We start from the raw sequence: 14,744 nt of genomic DNA on the forward strand, positions 1-14,744 counted from the left end.
CTAAAGTATTTAAGCGATGGAGAGGGTATCTCTTGTTGGTGTGTGCCTCAGTCTGTGTGTGATGGGTGGGATGTGGTGCTGCCCTGTGGTCTGTCACTGCAGCAGGGCAGGGGTTCTGTACAGCTGGGGCTGGGATGTGGGAGCCTCCACTGTGTATCCTCTGTGCTTGTGACTGTGTGGGCTGCGTGTTCTTGAGTGAGTTTTGCCCCGGGTCTGGGGTCTCTCCTATAGCTCAGACCCAGCTGAAGGGCCCTTGTTGTAGAGCAGGGTCTGCTCATGGTAGAGCTGACGTGGTTTTCCTCTCCTGACCCTACCGTGCTGCTACTCTGTTGGGTGACCTAAAAAATGACCTCGTTATGATGGAAAGGCAAAGGGACAGCTTAAGGCTCCTGCAACCAGGGAACACGAGGCAGATGGACACCTTATTATAAAGCAAGGTGATGGGATGTTCTGTGCCAGATCCCTTCTGGGCAGTTCTGCAGCTCCACAGGACCTGGCATTGTGCTGCTTTGAGCCCCATTGCTTTCCTTATCACTGCATGGCCCCATGGGCAGGCAGGGACTGCAGTGTTGGGCTGCCCTCGTGGTGGGGTGGCTCTTGGGAACATGGTGATGCTGTGTGAGCTGCTGTGGGCTCTGTCCAATTTGCAGCACACAAGCACAAGCTGCAATGATGCTTTTGGTGCGTGGTCGGGTTTGACCTGTTCTGCAGTTGCAGGCTGGTTTTTCACAGTCTCTTCATAGAGGATGAGCTGGGGATCAGGGCATTAGCATGGGATGTGATCCTGGCTGAGTTCCTGCTCTACCTCAGGCTGTCTGTCTGACCGTGATGAAGTTGCTTTAATTTTCCATCTTCGTTTTGAAGATGGTATCTCAGCACTCTGAAGCTTCAGATAGCGCTCGGTGAGGGCTTTGTGCACATCAAAGGGCTCATCGCTGCGTTTTGGGGCAGGAGCACCATGAAAAGGGTCGGGATCTCTGCTGTCGGCCCTGTCCCTTTTGAAGTGCTGTGCAGAGGGGAAGCCGCAACCGCGTCCTGGGTCGGGCTGATGGTGAAGGCAGGGTTTGCTCTCACCCAAACTGTCTGGCTTCTGTGGCCGGGATTAATTTAAATTGCAGTGAAGTGCAGCTTGGTTAGTTAGCAACTCAAATGGGCTCTTAAAAGAGATGACTGCGTTAGCTTAAATAAAACAATCCTCCTAGCTTAAATAAACAAAGCTTAAAAGCTGCTCAGAGCGCTCCAACAGCACAGCCCTGCCTTGAGAACCAGAGGTGCACCTTTCCCTTCAGCTTATTTACGCTGTAACCATTGACAGCTGCAGGGATTCCCCTCAGCCTGCCGGGTGACAGAGCTGTCACGTCTCCTCTTGGTGATGTGGCACATGCTTTTCAATGTAGGAACACTGATACGCCCTGGATGCTTTCCGACTTGGACTGTGTGGCCAGGAGTGAGGGCAGGGGTTGGTTTTGGTTCCAGCAGTGCATTGCAGCTCCCACACACGCTGATAACAGCCGGGCACTGAGCTTACACGGCCCCATCTCACCCAGGGCTGAGCAGAGCTGTGGGCAGAGCAGGGGGTTGATGCAACGAGGGCGTGGGATGGGCTCACAGTGCGTGTGTCTGCAGGGAATATTTCCCTGCTGGGGATTAGGCTGTCAGCTCTCTTAGTTCCTTAAGCTGCAAGGAAAGGAGAGGGATCTGTCATACAAGACATGCAGAGCCAGAAGCTGCTGCCTGTGTTGTGTGCAAAATGACCTTGGTTTAGGAGCTGCCAGCATGTTCCTTGGCTTGCCCAGGGTTGGGTTAAAGGGCTGATGAGGAGTCAGCATTGAGAGCTACAGGGCAAACGGGCTCTGCCTCCTGCTAGAGACTGGCACGACTGTGCTGGGAACAAAACAATACTGAGCTGTGTGACTGCTGGGCTGAAGCATCAGTGACCAACAGTAGTCAGGGCAGTAGTCCATAGAACAAAGTTTATAAAGCTTTATTAAACATTTTGAACAGCTGTGCAATGAACAAACAATATCCTGGAAGTTTCACAGTTTCATAGCCTGAACTTCCTTGGGACAGCAGCAGCCGCTTCTGCTGTGTTCCCCTTTGAGATCAAAGATGAGCAGATGGCAAATAAGGGAACTCTCTGACAGTGCAGTCAATGCTTTGTGTTAACCTCTAGAGTTTCTCATACGCAAGCTGCTGCCCCAGGGAAGGCTCCCCAAGAGCCGCTGCTATGGAGAGTACTGTGCAGGACAAAGCTCTGCACAACAGTGCTGGGTGTGAGCAACCAGGGGGAAGTCAGAGGAGCACTCAGTGCCCCCATCACCAAGCCATAGCATCAGCACCTGCTGTCACCCTCAGCCTGAGAACACTGTCATTGAAAACCATTTGTCTGCTGATGCCATCAATGGCTTCATGCCATGCCTCCACCTCAGGATCTGTTCTCCCTCTGCCCACACCCAGACTGCTGGGGCACTGTTTAGCTTTCTCAGCTGAGGTTCATAGCGATTCTGAAAATCCCACATCTTGTTGCAGTCAATAATTTGGTAAACCCTGGAGATCTAGCAGGGGAAGAGGCAGTCTCTGCTGCCTGTGAGGCTTTATAAAAGCAGCAGCACAACGGAGGCTTTCAGGCTATGATCTTGGAGCGTTAGTAGTTCAGAAAGCACTTGGGCAGTGCACACATCTCTTTGGCGGGCTGAGCAGGAGGAGATGACTCAACTGCCTCTGGCTCCAGCAGCTTTTGGCCAAGTGCATCTGTGAGCTGTTGAGCTGTCCCTTGATCAGCAAGGTGGGAAGGTTGGCTCCCCACTAACTGAAGGATGGAGGATCCTGGAGCTACTCGAGCAGAATCAGTGTTAGACCACCGTGGCCAAGGATAGGGTGACACACGACTCCACCACCATGCAACAGTCAGAGGCCAACAGCTCTTTCCTCCACCAGTTCTCAGGTAGGAGGGCTGGTGTCCGTTCCCAGTGATATGGGAAGGAAAACAAGATTTCTGCTTCTAAAAAAGCAGGTGGTGCTGCGAGAGTTCACACAGTAAACAAGTCAAATTTCACAGGCAGAGTGGGAGGGCTGGTCAGGAATTTACCACTCTAATCCACACATACATTACAGGAAATAGGCTGTTTTTACTTCAATCACATGCCTAACACACCCCCGCCCTCCTCCCTAGACCCTCCCACCCCCTTTTTAAAAGCAAAACCAGAGCTGTCAGCAAACTGGAAGAGAATAGTTTTCTAGGTGCCCACTATACTGGGATCGTGAGCTGATTCTGGCAACTGGGATCCTGTGCAGTGATACAAGAAGCAGTTCCCCCAGCAGCTGTAGCAGATGAGGAACAGAGCTGCCAGGAAGACCAAGGCACAAATTGTGCAAGGTTTCCGTTCCAGGAGGAAACTGAGCAGGTAGAAGCCCATGAACATTGAGTGACTGAACCACAACGCTGGGTTAAGGGGCTTGGGGATGAGCAGGACAGGCAGCAGCCACTGAAGGCAGTACATCGTGTCTGGCTGGCAGGGCCTCGTGGCAGCAGCAGTTGGGTGCTCCAGTCTCCAGCAGCTCCTCAGGTGGGCTCTCCTGTAGGGGGGGAGGTTAAAAAGATGGTCAGAGATGCTCAGCAAACAGACCAACAGCAGCCCTTCCCCTACAGCTCGCCCATTCTCAAGCACTGCATGCTGCTGCTGTTTCAGCTCCTAGTACTAAACTCCGGTGTGTCTCAGAGCTGGTGGGAACTCTGCTTTCTGAAGCCCACAGCTGGGGATGAGATTCTTTATTGCTGATATTGAAACGTATCCCTTACGTGCTCTGCTTCGTAGGCTTTTACCCTGGCTAGCAGTTGATGCTTTTCTTTAGCACAGTGCAGACACAGAAAGGTGGAAGGAGAAGCAACAGAAAGGAAAGGCTGCAATAGCTTGTTTTCCTACATGTATTTATCTGAGGCTGCCCAAAGCCTAAAAGAGATGAGAAAAACACACAGTTGAGTAGTAAAGCTCATAGGTGGTACAAAGGAAAGGGAAAATAGCACGTTTGGTGCTTAGCCACGCTCATAGGAAGTGTTAAGGACCCAAACTGCTTCCTCCCCAAGCACAAACCCATTTTAACATCTTAAACAGTGAAAGAAAAAAAACAATCTAGACACGTAGCTGCCCAGGAAAGCCCTGATGGTGTCTGTGCTGCAAAACAAAGGGGAGGACAGTCCCTGCTTAAGGGATTTAGAATCCTTGCCAATCAGCTCAAGTCAGATAAGACAAAGTATGCAAATGAATCAAAGAGAGGACAATCTCAAAATGGCAATTTTCCTAAGTGCAGTAAACACAGGATTTCCTCACTTGGATTAATCTAAAACCTTGTGGACATAGTGAGCTCCAAGGGCTGCTACCAGGGATGGCAGCACACCAGAGGTCCAGGAAATACGCTTCTATCTTTAGTAACTACATCGACTACGCTTTGCTGCTTTGATTTTTATTTCTAAGCAATCCAAATATATGCACTTAAGAATTTTAGAGGGCTTTAAAAGTATTAAAATGCCCTTGAGATATTTTTTACCGAGACAAAACTACTAAAAGAGGGCAAAAGAATGGAGTTCAGCAGTCTGGGATAGCAGCATTAAAGGTTAGAAGATATAGATAACAGACAAGGTTTCCTTCAGCTTACGAAGTAAGGAAAGAAAGAGAATGGGGGTACATGAAGACATCTACCTTACTACCCTAGAAAGGAAAACTATACAAGGTGGAGTGCTGAAAGAAAGCAGAGCTTGGGAAGTGGGCTCTCCCCTGTTATCCTATGGTATGTCATAATGACATGGAGCCAACTAAATGAAGCAGCTGCCAGCCAAGGCAGAGAAAGACAAGAGCAGAGCCCCAGCCTTGCTCCAGCTATGCAGACCCTGGTCAGAATCAGCTTTTTTCTAGCAATCCTTTCATCTGAAAATATTCAGCTAAGCAGTGCTGTCAGAAGGATGAAGGGCTGAGCTGAGCCTGTTTGGATTAGAGCTGGGGGTGTGGGAAGGTTAGAAGGATGAAAGAGTGAGAAAGTAAACAAACAGCACATTCCTCTGGCTCCTGTTGGCAGAAGAAGGGATTTCCTGGCAAAGGGAAAGGGAATGAGGGAGCGCACAGAAGAGCCAAGAGAAAACCACACATGATTCTCTTCCAAACCCCCGCTGAGGTCAGACCTGTGTCTCACAGCTCAGTAAGCTCCTTGGAACCGATCAGCTCTTGTGCCAGAAGCAGGAAGCACATTGCCATCCGCTGTGTACCCAGCAGCAGGATCTATTTCAATGATAGTGGAAAACAGTGCAGGCCAAAATCTCCAGGGCAAACATTAAGAGTATTTAGGGGTCTTGTATCTGCAGTCAGTTTGCTCTTACTTTCCTGTGCCTCTTAACTATATACCTGTTAAGGGCTGAAAAAACTATTGTCTGATCCCACATCTGATCCTAGATATGGAAAGTGCTACTTGAAACCTTCACACCCCTGTATTCCTTGTGGGATTTTCCACAATTAAGACTCATGCTCTTCCCCACTCTTCAATGCAGAGTCCTTTATGCTGCTGGCAGTGGGACAAAGTTCTCTTTCCAAGCTTTCAATCCTGCTCCTGCTGAGGGTTTCCTGCAGAGAAATGGTGCCTCCCATTGTCAGCTCCTCACTGAACAGGGAAGTCTCACTCCCCTTAATGTCCAGGAGAGGAAGTCACTTCTTGAAGCCATAACAGCATGTAGATTATGCAGATTTACCTAGATTCTCAAGGAATAGTCTGCTGGTGAAACTTGCAAATGAGACATTCCTACCTTGCTTTCTTTGTCCCCTCCTCATGATCCAAGCAAAAGATTACCCTGACCTAGAACAAATAATTACCTGTCATCCAGCAGCACTTCTCCCAGCACCCTGTTTCACAACACGCCCTGCTTTCCCTCAACCAGTTGCTCTTGTTCTCCCCTGCCCGTGTGACTCATCTCATTCTTTAGCAGCCTGCTGTCCTGCCATCCTCAGGAGTGCTCAACTCATCCCACTTGCTGGCCGCTCAGTTTACCATCAGTTCCTCTTCACACACCACCTCAGGCTCCCCTGGCAATCAGAGACACAACCTGCTTCAGCCTCCTTGGCAGCACAGCACATGATGTTCCTGTTCTCTCCCTATGGCCAGCACTCTGGGCTCCCCTCGGATCTCCAGGTGCTGCTGCAGCTTCTTCCCTACCAGCTCCTGCAGTGTGGGGAGGTTCCCTGCACACACAATGGTAAGCAAACACCAATGCTTTTCCACATGCCTATTAATCGGTTTCCATCACGTGCAGAGTCCTTCCTTCTCTCATCTCTCCCTCCCAAGACCATTCAAATCCAGCAGTTCCTCTTGGCATATGATTGTGGGGAGGACTTTTAGATTCCTATGCAAGTGTACAGACACACCTTTCCCACCCAAAGAGAAAAACAAAGCTTTAAACAGGACAAGTCAAAGGTGAGTAGCCCAGCACAAGCCCAGCATTTTGCAGTGGATCATTTACACTCTGTATTAAATCCATGTGAGGAGCTAGCAAGGTGTTCCCTGCTATTCCACAAGCTCATCCAGAAATGGTGAGGCTGAGCACTGTTCATACCCAGCATGTTTTCTGTTTTATTATGCCAATACTGAGTTAATATCTTCCTTGAGAATGCCTTAACTCCTTAAGCAGTCCATTGACCCCTTTCCTAGGAGCTCGAGTTCCTGCTTGGGAACAAAAAGCCACATATCTAGATACAAATCTCCCAAGTTAAAGTGTGCGTATACTTAAAGTTTGCCTCAGGGCCGTGCACTGAGTTTGCTGTGCACAAGGCTCACCTATAGTATTAAAACAGTTCAAACCCAGAACCTCGTTGCAGCCATGCAGCTTTAAGATCTGTGTGTGGGCAGAGCTTCCTGCTGCCAGCATGTGTTTAAAACCAACTTGTAAATACTACCCAGTGTCCAAAACAGCTGCTAAATACACAGTAACCAAAGCACAGGGGGGAAAGAGGTGGAAGAGCTATGAAGAGGCCTTTTAAATGTATTTTCAGCTAAGAAAAACAGCAGTAACCTACATATCAGTCCTACCTCTTAAAAACAGACCTACAGAACAACCAAGGAGCACAACTGTTCAAACTTTGAAGGCTTGTTTGTAATATCAGAGGTTTCATGTCAGCTTTTATTCTAGTAATTCCAGCTGTTTTTTTCTGTGTCGGGGCTTTTGGGTTGGTTCTTTATTTTTAGTTTATCTGCCAATATGACTCAGCTGGAAAAAGTGAGCTTTCCATTCCTGGCCAAAGCCTTTATGTCATTCTTTGATAAGTTCATGCCTTGGAACACTTGGTGGAGACTCACAAATGGTGCAACAGAATTGCAAAGGCTTTCTAAAAGAGCATCAAGTCCTCCATTAAGGAGCCTCCGGGGTTACAAAGTGTTCTGGTTTCTCAAGCTAGAGACAATCCACAGCAACGCTCCTTTCATGGTAAGTGCAGGCATCTGCTGAGGCACTTGTTACCATTTCCAGGGCTGCTCTCGGAGCTTCATTACTTCACTGGGGCAGTGATCAGTGTCCAGTTACTGCACTGAGCTGCCTGTTGGGCAGCAGGACTGTTTCTCAGAGCAGGAAATCACAGAAGCAGCACCTTAAGCCAGTTAATCTCTATGGCAGAAACATACAAACATCAGCAACTGTCAAGTGATGCCGTTTTCCTTTGTACTTTCATTGTCACTGGATCTTATTTTCCACCTCCCTGGCCAATAACCCAATTCCTGGCCTAAAGAACATCATTTTTCATCTGGATCACCTCAAAACTTGTATCACAGTCTCGTGTGGGTTGGAAGGGACCTTAGAGATCATCGAGTCCAACCCCCGGGATTTGAGCCCCTGTGTAACAGAGCGGCACTTCTACCTTCTTGTGTCTGTAATACCACAGTATGTGAGTGTGAATACAGCCTGGCCAGGCTCAGATTGCTGCCTCACAAAGAGGCAGAACCACAGTGTGCTGCGGGGAGCTGTGTCACACACAGGTTGGAAAGGTGGAAGCTATTCTATTCCGCTGTCCCAGCCCTTGTTTTGGTATCAGTCTCACGGACACTCATTGCTGTGTGCTCCCCCAACACCCCCCGTCCCCTCACTGAACCTCCCCCCCCCCCCCCACGCTGTGTTCAGGCCCGTACTCACGGCGCGGCGCCGCCACCTCACGCCGCCATCCCGGGCCGCCTCCACACGCAGACGAGGCCGCTTCGGAGCCGTAAGACGCCGGCCCAGCTCCCTGTCCTCTCTCTCCTCCCTCCCTCCCCGCCTACCCCGGCCCGGCCCCGCCGCCCCGCTCCAGCTCCGCCGCGGGCCGCACTCAGGCGGCGGCGGGGGCAGCGCGGCCGCTCCGTGGCGGGACTGAGAGCACTGCGCATGCGCGGCGGGTGGAAGGGCGAGCGGAGCACAGCGCGCATGCGCGGCGCTGGTTAATGGCCGCCTCCATGTGCTGCTGGATGGAGCTGTGCACTGCCACAGCCCTGCAGCATCCAGGGCGCTGTATCTCTGTGGTGTAAGGAAACAAACCCAACGAGGAGCAACACAGACGTACAAAACAGCTCCAGTTTACTGTCAGCATGATTCCCAGCACATAAATTACCCCTTCTCCCCAAACACAGCTTCCTAACCCTGTCCAAGTGCAGTTCAGTAGTTAATCAGCTCACAGCTGCTTCCCACCTTCATTACAGAAGTTGATCCCTCAGCTTGTAGCACAGGCATCAGGCTCTGCTCGTCCCCAGGCCCTGCCCTGGGCTCTCATAGTGGTGGCACCCCCCTGATCCTGCGGATGACATTGGCCAGCCTTTTGGCCAGCCCTCCTCGGCTCGGCTCCTCCACATGGAACGTCCTGGTTAGAAGGTTGTAGAAGGAGCCGTAACACACGGCCACCACCGTGCAGGTGAGGCAGATGACGTTGTAGGGCATGCTGAAGTCTGGTGTAGGCAAGTTCACCAGCAGCGGCTCCGTGTACAGGCGCAAGAAATAGCTGGAGCCGTCGGAGAAAGGGAACCTGGAGAAGGGAAGCAGAGGAGTCAGCCTGCACAACACGGACTGTGCTGTCCAACCCTGTGGCTCTGGAGGTGCTCACAGCCCTCCCCAGGAGCTCTGAATCCCATAGGAAATCACAGAACAGGCTGTTGGGACCTACTGCCCCCCTCACAAGCACCTGACACACCACAAACACCCTCTGGGACCCCTGGTTTTGTAGGCTGGTGAAGCCCAGATGTGATGACAGCTGCAGCAGACCTGCAGCACGTTCCCTCTTCCCAGAAGAAAGGCACACTCACAGTGAGGTGAAGAGTGGGCTCTCCTCCACATTCACATCCTTCATTGCGATGACGCTGGGCACCAGGGCACTAAGTACAGATGAACTAAGAAGGAAAAGGATATATTGGTGTCAGTCCTGCCAGTAAAGAGAACAAAGGTTCTTCCCACCCTAGAAACCCAGGCAGCAAGTGCTACACATAGCCCAGAAGGGGACAAGGAGCTGGGAGGTGCCTTTACCTGACGTAGAAGCCGTGATTAGGGTCAGGTGGGTACTCTGTCCACTTCAATAAGGCCCTCTCAAACTGGATTGTGATCTTGGTGGCAGAATTGGCTGGAAGCTGGATCAGCATTTCCAGGAGGTGAGGTCGTTTCCGGTCCTGGGCTGGCTGGTAGTGAATATAACCTAACCCCAAAGACACCTATCAGTGGTGTGGGCTGGGCAGGGGGAAGGAAGGGGGCATGTCCAGCCTCACACCGCCCAGAGACCTCCACAAAGTGGGTAATTTTGCTTCCCCTGTCCTGGGAAGAGTTGTTCTTCTGGGCAAGTGAAGATGCACAGGTAACAAAAAATGCATTAAAACTAAATCTGTCTGGTCTACAGCAACGATGACCCATCAAAGTCAGTGTTCAAAAAGAAAGGTAATGTGATCCAGTCAACAATTTAAAATTAAGGTTCTTTTACTACCCAAACCAATTTGCTTTGGTTCAGCACTGTTCTGGATTATGAAACACCGTCCACGTGACTCTATAGAACAGACTTATTAAAGGCAAATCTTGAGTAGTAGACTGAAGGCTGGGAAAACATCCTAAGATGTTTCATTTCCCAGGCCTGTTACCCAGTGATTGCTGGGTCCAAGGGAGGGAACTAAACCATCTCTGGAATGTGCTGCTTGTGCCAAGGGATTCAGATGGAATATGCTGCCAGGAATGTCTACTTACTTGGCTTGTTTTCTTTTCCCTTAGTTATGATAGTCAAAGTGTGCACATAGAGTCGCAGATACCATGGCACAGTCTCCAGCAGGATCACAGGGAACGCACGGTATGGGTGAGTGTTGTAGATGAGGGTGCTGATTTCTCCAGTCTGCAGCCCATATCCACTTACATAGCGCTGAGCGTGCATTATGGGTGTTGACAGTTCCACTGCAGAAAGGAAAAGGAAAGAGGAATGAGAGGCCAGTGTCAGGAGCATTTGTGCCTGGAGCCCTGTTCAGCAGTGCAGAGGGGATAACACAGGTAGCTTACAGCTGTCTTCAGGCCGCTTCCACTTCAGCTGCACGTTGAGGCTGCGAGATGTATTGAAGAGCACAGGGCTGAGCAGGTCATAGACTGCATAGGTTGTCTTGTCTCCTTGGACAATTGCTTCGTGTACAGATGTTGGTGTGGGGGTCACTTCCAGTAACTCTTTTTCCTGAGAAAGCGAGTGGACCATGAAAAGTTCCCCTTGAAATATATTGTGGTGCTAAGCAAAGCCCCACTCAGAAGCAGCCAGCCCTGAGCTCTCCCACCCAGTGACCAGTTCAACATGCTTGCTGACACCTCTAAACTCAGATCCTGATGTAGGAGGCAAGGATGCTCCAGTGCCCCTGAACTGAGAAAGCAGGATGCTCCCTCATCCATGGGTGTTACCTTGTTCTTAGGAGAGATGTCAACGTAGACCTTGCTCTCTGATGCCAGAGGACACGCGTCGGTAAGGGTGCGAGAGAACATCTTAAATAGGGACCAATCTGTGGGAGGCAAATCCAGTGATGGATGGCTTAAGGTGGACTGCAGGGAGCACAGCACAGTGGTGCTGAGCTTACCTTTCTTTCCTTGGCCACTTGTAAAGCTGTCAAAGACCACAGTGAGTGTCTGCCTGAGCTCCCAGGAAACAGCCAGGCAGGAAGCATCCTGTAGAAGAGACAGCTCGGATCACACCTTCTGGAAAGGCAAGACAGCAGGACTGCAAGAGTCCCATCAGAGCACTCATGAGACTAGAAAACATGTGAGATAGTGCAGGAGAGGTGACCAAAATCACGTCACTGAGCAGAGTCACAACAACAAGGCTACCAGTTTATCATCTCCTTGGAAGTGATAAAGCCTCCTACAACTCAGCACTGGAGAAAGCTTCCTAAAATTGAATTCTCCTCAATTTGTAGAGCACCAAGTAGCCACAAGACACCCTGCTCTGCCCATCTGCTAGAGCAAGGAGGGGGGAGCAGCTGAGTTTGATGCTTACCCGGCAGATGGGGCGGATGTGCACTGCCTGCGAGTGGTAGCTGCTGTGGAACAACCGCTCAGCCTTAAGCAGCACAGCCAGACCCGCCTGCAAGGGGAAGAGGAAAAACTCAGTCCATGGTCTTCTCTCTGCAAGGCTTTGAGACTTCCTTGTGCACATTGCTGGACTGCATCTAGCTCCACAGAGTGTAGCCCAATGCAGGAGCAGAAACTTGCCATTACCTTTGAGCCACATGGCAACAGCTTCTTCCAAGGTGTGAGGTTCTCTGTGCAGACCACCTCCCGGGGCAGGACAGCATAGCGCAGGAAACGGTGGTCTGTCCCTGTAGGGAAGTGGAGAGTTAACAGTCTGGGACTGTTTAGCCTGGAGAAGTGGAGGCTCAGGGGTGAACTTTTCACTCTCTGTAACTCCCTAAGAGCTGGGGGTCAGATTCTTCTCCCAGGTAACATCAAAATAACAGGAAATGGCCTCAAGTTGTGCCAAGGGAGGTTCAGTTTGGATATTAGGAAGAATTTCTTCTCTGAAAGAGTAGTCAAGCATTGGAACAGGTTGCACAGAGAAGTGGCGGAGTCCACATCCCTGGAAGTGTTTAATGTAGCACTCAGGGACATGGTTTAGTGGGCAGTATCAGTGGTGGGTGGATGGTTGGACTAGATGATCTTAGAGGTCTTTTCCAACCTTAATGATTCTATGGTTCTGCTGCAGAAGCACACCAGTTCCATTTTCTAGTGTACCCCAGAGTCCAGTACCCTCTAAGGGTGCCTAAAATGCCACAAACTCCATTAGGAATAGATCCTACTTGTTTAGAGTGATTTGGAAAGACTAAAGTAAGGGTATCTCTTCACAGATTCTTTTTTCAGAGTTCCTTAAATCCTGCAGTTCTCACTGGATGCTTTGTAAAACACTTTTTAGAGATAGTTAAGGGCTTGCAAGCACCTGCCACGTATTTCTTGTGGGTTTCCTGTGCACAAATATAAGCTGCAATAGTAGGGAGAGGAAATGCTTCCAGCAGGTTAACAATCCCTGCTGTACACGCCTGTATTCAGATAGGGTGCTGCCAGCTGCTGGAGTAAGGTTAGCAGACAGGAAACAGAGTGGGAATACTTGTTCTCCTGAGTGAGATAGAACAGCACCAGCTTCTCTGGTATTTGTTCATGGATACAGGATTTCCCTTTCTAGGGAAATCTCATCACAGTGACATCAACTCAGGAAAAAACATTGCTAACACAGGAGTCCCTGCAGGACCTGCACCCAGCTGCCCCAGTGGCACGGGGGTGGTAGAACTAAGGCTAGGGACAAGAGTCAGTGCACGAAGCCAGCCCTTCAGATGTGTGGGTCAGGCTCACCATTGGCTACACCCAGGGGTTTGAAGGACGCTGTTGGAGTGACTGTGTTGGTGGAGTCAATAAAGTTCAGAGAAGCACAGAATATTCCCGAGAGGATGTTACTCAGTTCTTTCCAGGCTTTGTCAACACTGTGTGAGAACAGACAAATATTACTCATTAGCTTGGAGCCTCAAAATAACAGGTGTTAATTCAGTAACATCCAATAACATACTGCAGTGACCACAATGGCTTTCAGGAGCTTTCAGGTTGTTGGTCACTCACCCTCCACCCCTCCCAGTGCTTTGTTCTAACACATTAGATGTGGGTGTTCATTGCAGGGGTAGTCCTTGGGCTGGCAGTGAGTGGTAGGCAAGGCTGGGGGAGCAGGGAGCAAGTGATGGAGTCTGGATGAGGCAACTTAAGGCAGCTTTCAGTGGGATGGCAGGACAGAAATCTCTGTGAATCCACACTAAGCTGCTGCAGCCAAGCTAGAGGGAACATTAGACAGGGAATGGTGGCAGATAGTGTATAGGAGTCAAAGGAAGTGAGTCATGGGTGAGAGCTTGGGGTGTAACTGCCACCACAGCCAGAGCTTTGTCATCACAGAGACAAGAGGGAATTGTTTCTTGAGTGAACAAAAGCTTTCTCTCTCTGCACCACTCTGCTCTTCAGACTAAGCACAAGTCCACTCTGCTGCTCCTCTCATACAGGCCCTTCACTCCAGCTGACGTCAAACCCTTTCTAGCTAATGGCAAGCCCCAGTAAGCAGGGCCACTGAAGAAAGGAGGCTGTGGGTGGGATGGATGCCATGCTGTCCTCCAGCTGCAGCCCCGCATCCCACCAGGCTACAACCCCATAGGTGCAGCGGTGCCAGATGTACGTACTCAGGGACGGTGTCCTGGAACCAGACCCAGAGCTCAGCGCCAGCAGGGGCTCCCAGGGGCGGCTGCCCCCAGCTCTGGGTACTCCAGAAGCCCTGGGTCAGGGCGAGGTGCAGCTCCCGCACACCGTGTGCTGCCACCAGCTGCCCCAGCGCCTTCGGGAAGAGCCTGTAGTGAGAGACTACGGGGGGGGTGTCAGTGCCGTGACGTCACAGCTCCGCCTGCTGACGTCACAGCTCCGCCTGCTGACGTCACCGCCCGCTGACGTTACCAACCCCATGCAGTCCCGCAGCCCCGTTCCCGTATCACGACACCACCCTCGACCCCATGACGTCACCACAGCCCTCCGACGTGACGTCACACCTGCATCTCCGACGTCACCACGCCGCCCTACCTGCCCCCTGCTGCAGGTCGGCGTCCCAGCGCGTGCGGAACTGGAACACGGCGGCCACGTCCCCCCCGGGCAGCGGCCGCAGCAGCAGCTCCTCCCGCAGCGCGACCCGCGTCACCCCCCGCCCCAACCCCAGCCCCAGCAGCACCAGCCACAGCGCCAGCATGGCCGCCCACCCCGCCCACCCTCTTCCGCTTCCGATCCGGCCGCCCAATGGCTCCCACTTCCGGCGTCGCTGTGGGGGTGCGGCCTGGGAGCGGTTCGGTTCTGGGTCGAGCTGTGCCAGACCCGGGAAGAACAGGGAGTTGTTGTCGGCACCATATGGGGCTCTCTTTGCTCCTGCCATGCGTGGAGCCCAGCACTGCCTCACATCCCAGCCTGCTTACAGCTCCCTCTCCTAGGAAACCCCCCTGCTTTCTGTTCTCCATGTGATATCACCATCCTGCAGCAGCAGATCCCTTTGGGTATGGGCACACTATCAGGAGGAAGGTCATACTGGCACAGGGCTGTGATGGAGCTCCTCATACCCAGGGATGCGTTGCCCTCCATGCAGGGCTGCCTGCCTGCAGCATGGCAAGAGCTGAGTGAGTACACAGTGTTCCCAGGTCCCTGTTGTTTATCTCCAGGCTTTTTCACTTGTGGGGTGACTGTGGCTCTG

General features: G+C 51.4%; 2 protein-coding genes across 9 annotated transcripts; both read right to left on the minus strand.

Moving 5' to 3' along the window:
- Positions 1 to 1,959: 1,959 nt before the first annotated feature.
- Positions 1,960 to 8,384, minus strand: BLCAP (BLCAP apoptosis inducing factor). 7 transcript variants are annotated; one of them, XM_085520291.1, is made up of 3 exons: positions 5,926 to 6,010; positions 5,789 to 5,805; positions 1,960 to 3,576 (listed from the first exon to the last, which is right to left on the minus strand). In XM_085520291.1, the coding sequence occupies exon 3, from the start codon at positions 3,498 to 3,500 to the stop codon at positions 3,237 to 3,239; it is 264 nt and encodes an 87-aa protein (XP_085376417.1). In that variant the 5' UTR covers positions 3,501 to 3,576; positions 5,789 to 5,805; positions 5,926 to 6,010; the 3' UTR covers positions 1,960 to 3,236. The 7 variants fall into 7 exon arrangements, 5 of the variants coding, with proteins under 5 accessions (XP_085376417.1, XP_015736995.1, XP_015736996.1 ...); XM_015881509.2 differs by lacking the exons at positions 5,789 to 5,805; positions 5,926 to 6,010 and adding an exon at positions 8,159 to 8,298; XM_015881510.2 differs by lacking the exons at positions 5,789 to 5,805; positions 5,926 to 6,010 and adding an exon at positions 8,155 to 8,290.
- A 174-nt stretch (positions 8,385 to 8,558) lies between these two features.
- PIGT (phosphatidylinositol glycan anchor biosynthesis class T) lies at positions 8,559 to 14,275 on the minus strand. 2 transcript variants are annotated; one of them, XM_015881494.3, is made up of 12 exons: positions 14,090 to 14,275; positions 13,699 to 13,876; positions 12,836 to 12,963; positions 11,711 to 11,811; positions 11,490 to 11,576; positions 11,074 to 11,161; positions 10,901 to 10,998; positions 10,517 to 10,682; positions 10,214 to 10,414; positions 9,512 to 9,677; positions 9,295 to 9,378; positions 8,559 to 9,017 (listed from the first exon to the last, which is right to left on the minus strand). In XM_015881494.3, the coding sequence occupies exons 1-12, from the start codon at positions 14,250 to 14,252 to the stop codon at positions 8,765 to 8,767; spliced, it is 1,713 nt and encodes a 570-aa protein (XP_015736980.3). In that variant the 5' UTR covers positions 14,253 to 14,275; the 3' UTR covers positions 8,559 to 8,764. The 2 variants fall into 2 exon arrangements, with proteins under 2 accessions (XP_015736980.3, XP_085376393.1); XM_085520267.1 differs by having other exon boundaries at positions 14,059 to 14,275.
- Between the last annotated feature and the right edge of the window lie 469 nt (positions 14,276 to 14,744).

Source organism: Coturnix japonica, chromosome 19 (genome assembly GCF_054131305.1).
Source record: "Coturnix japonica strain WE chromosome 19, WE-NBRP24, whole genome shotgun sequence".
In the NCBI taxonomy this organism is placed as follows: domain Eukaryota; kingdom Metazoa; phylum Chordata; class Aves; order Galliformes; family Phasianidae; genus Coturnix; species Coturnix japonica.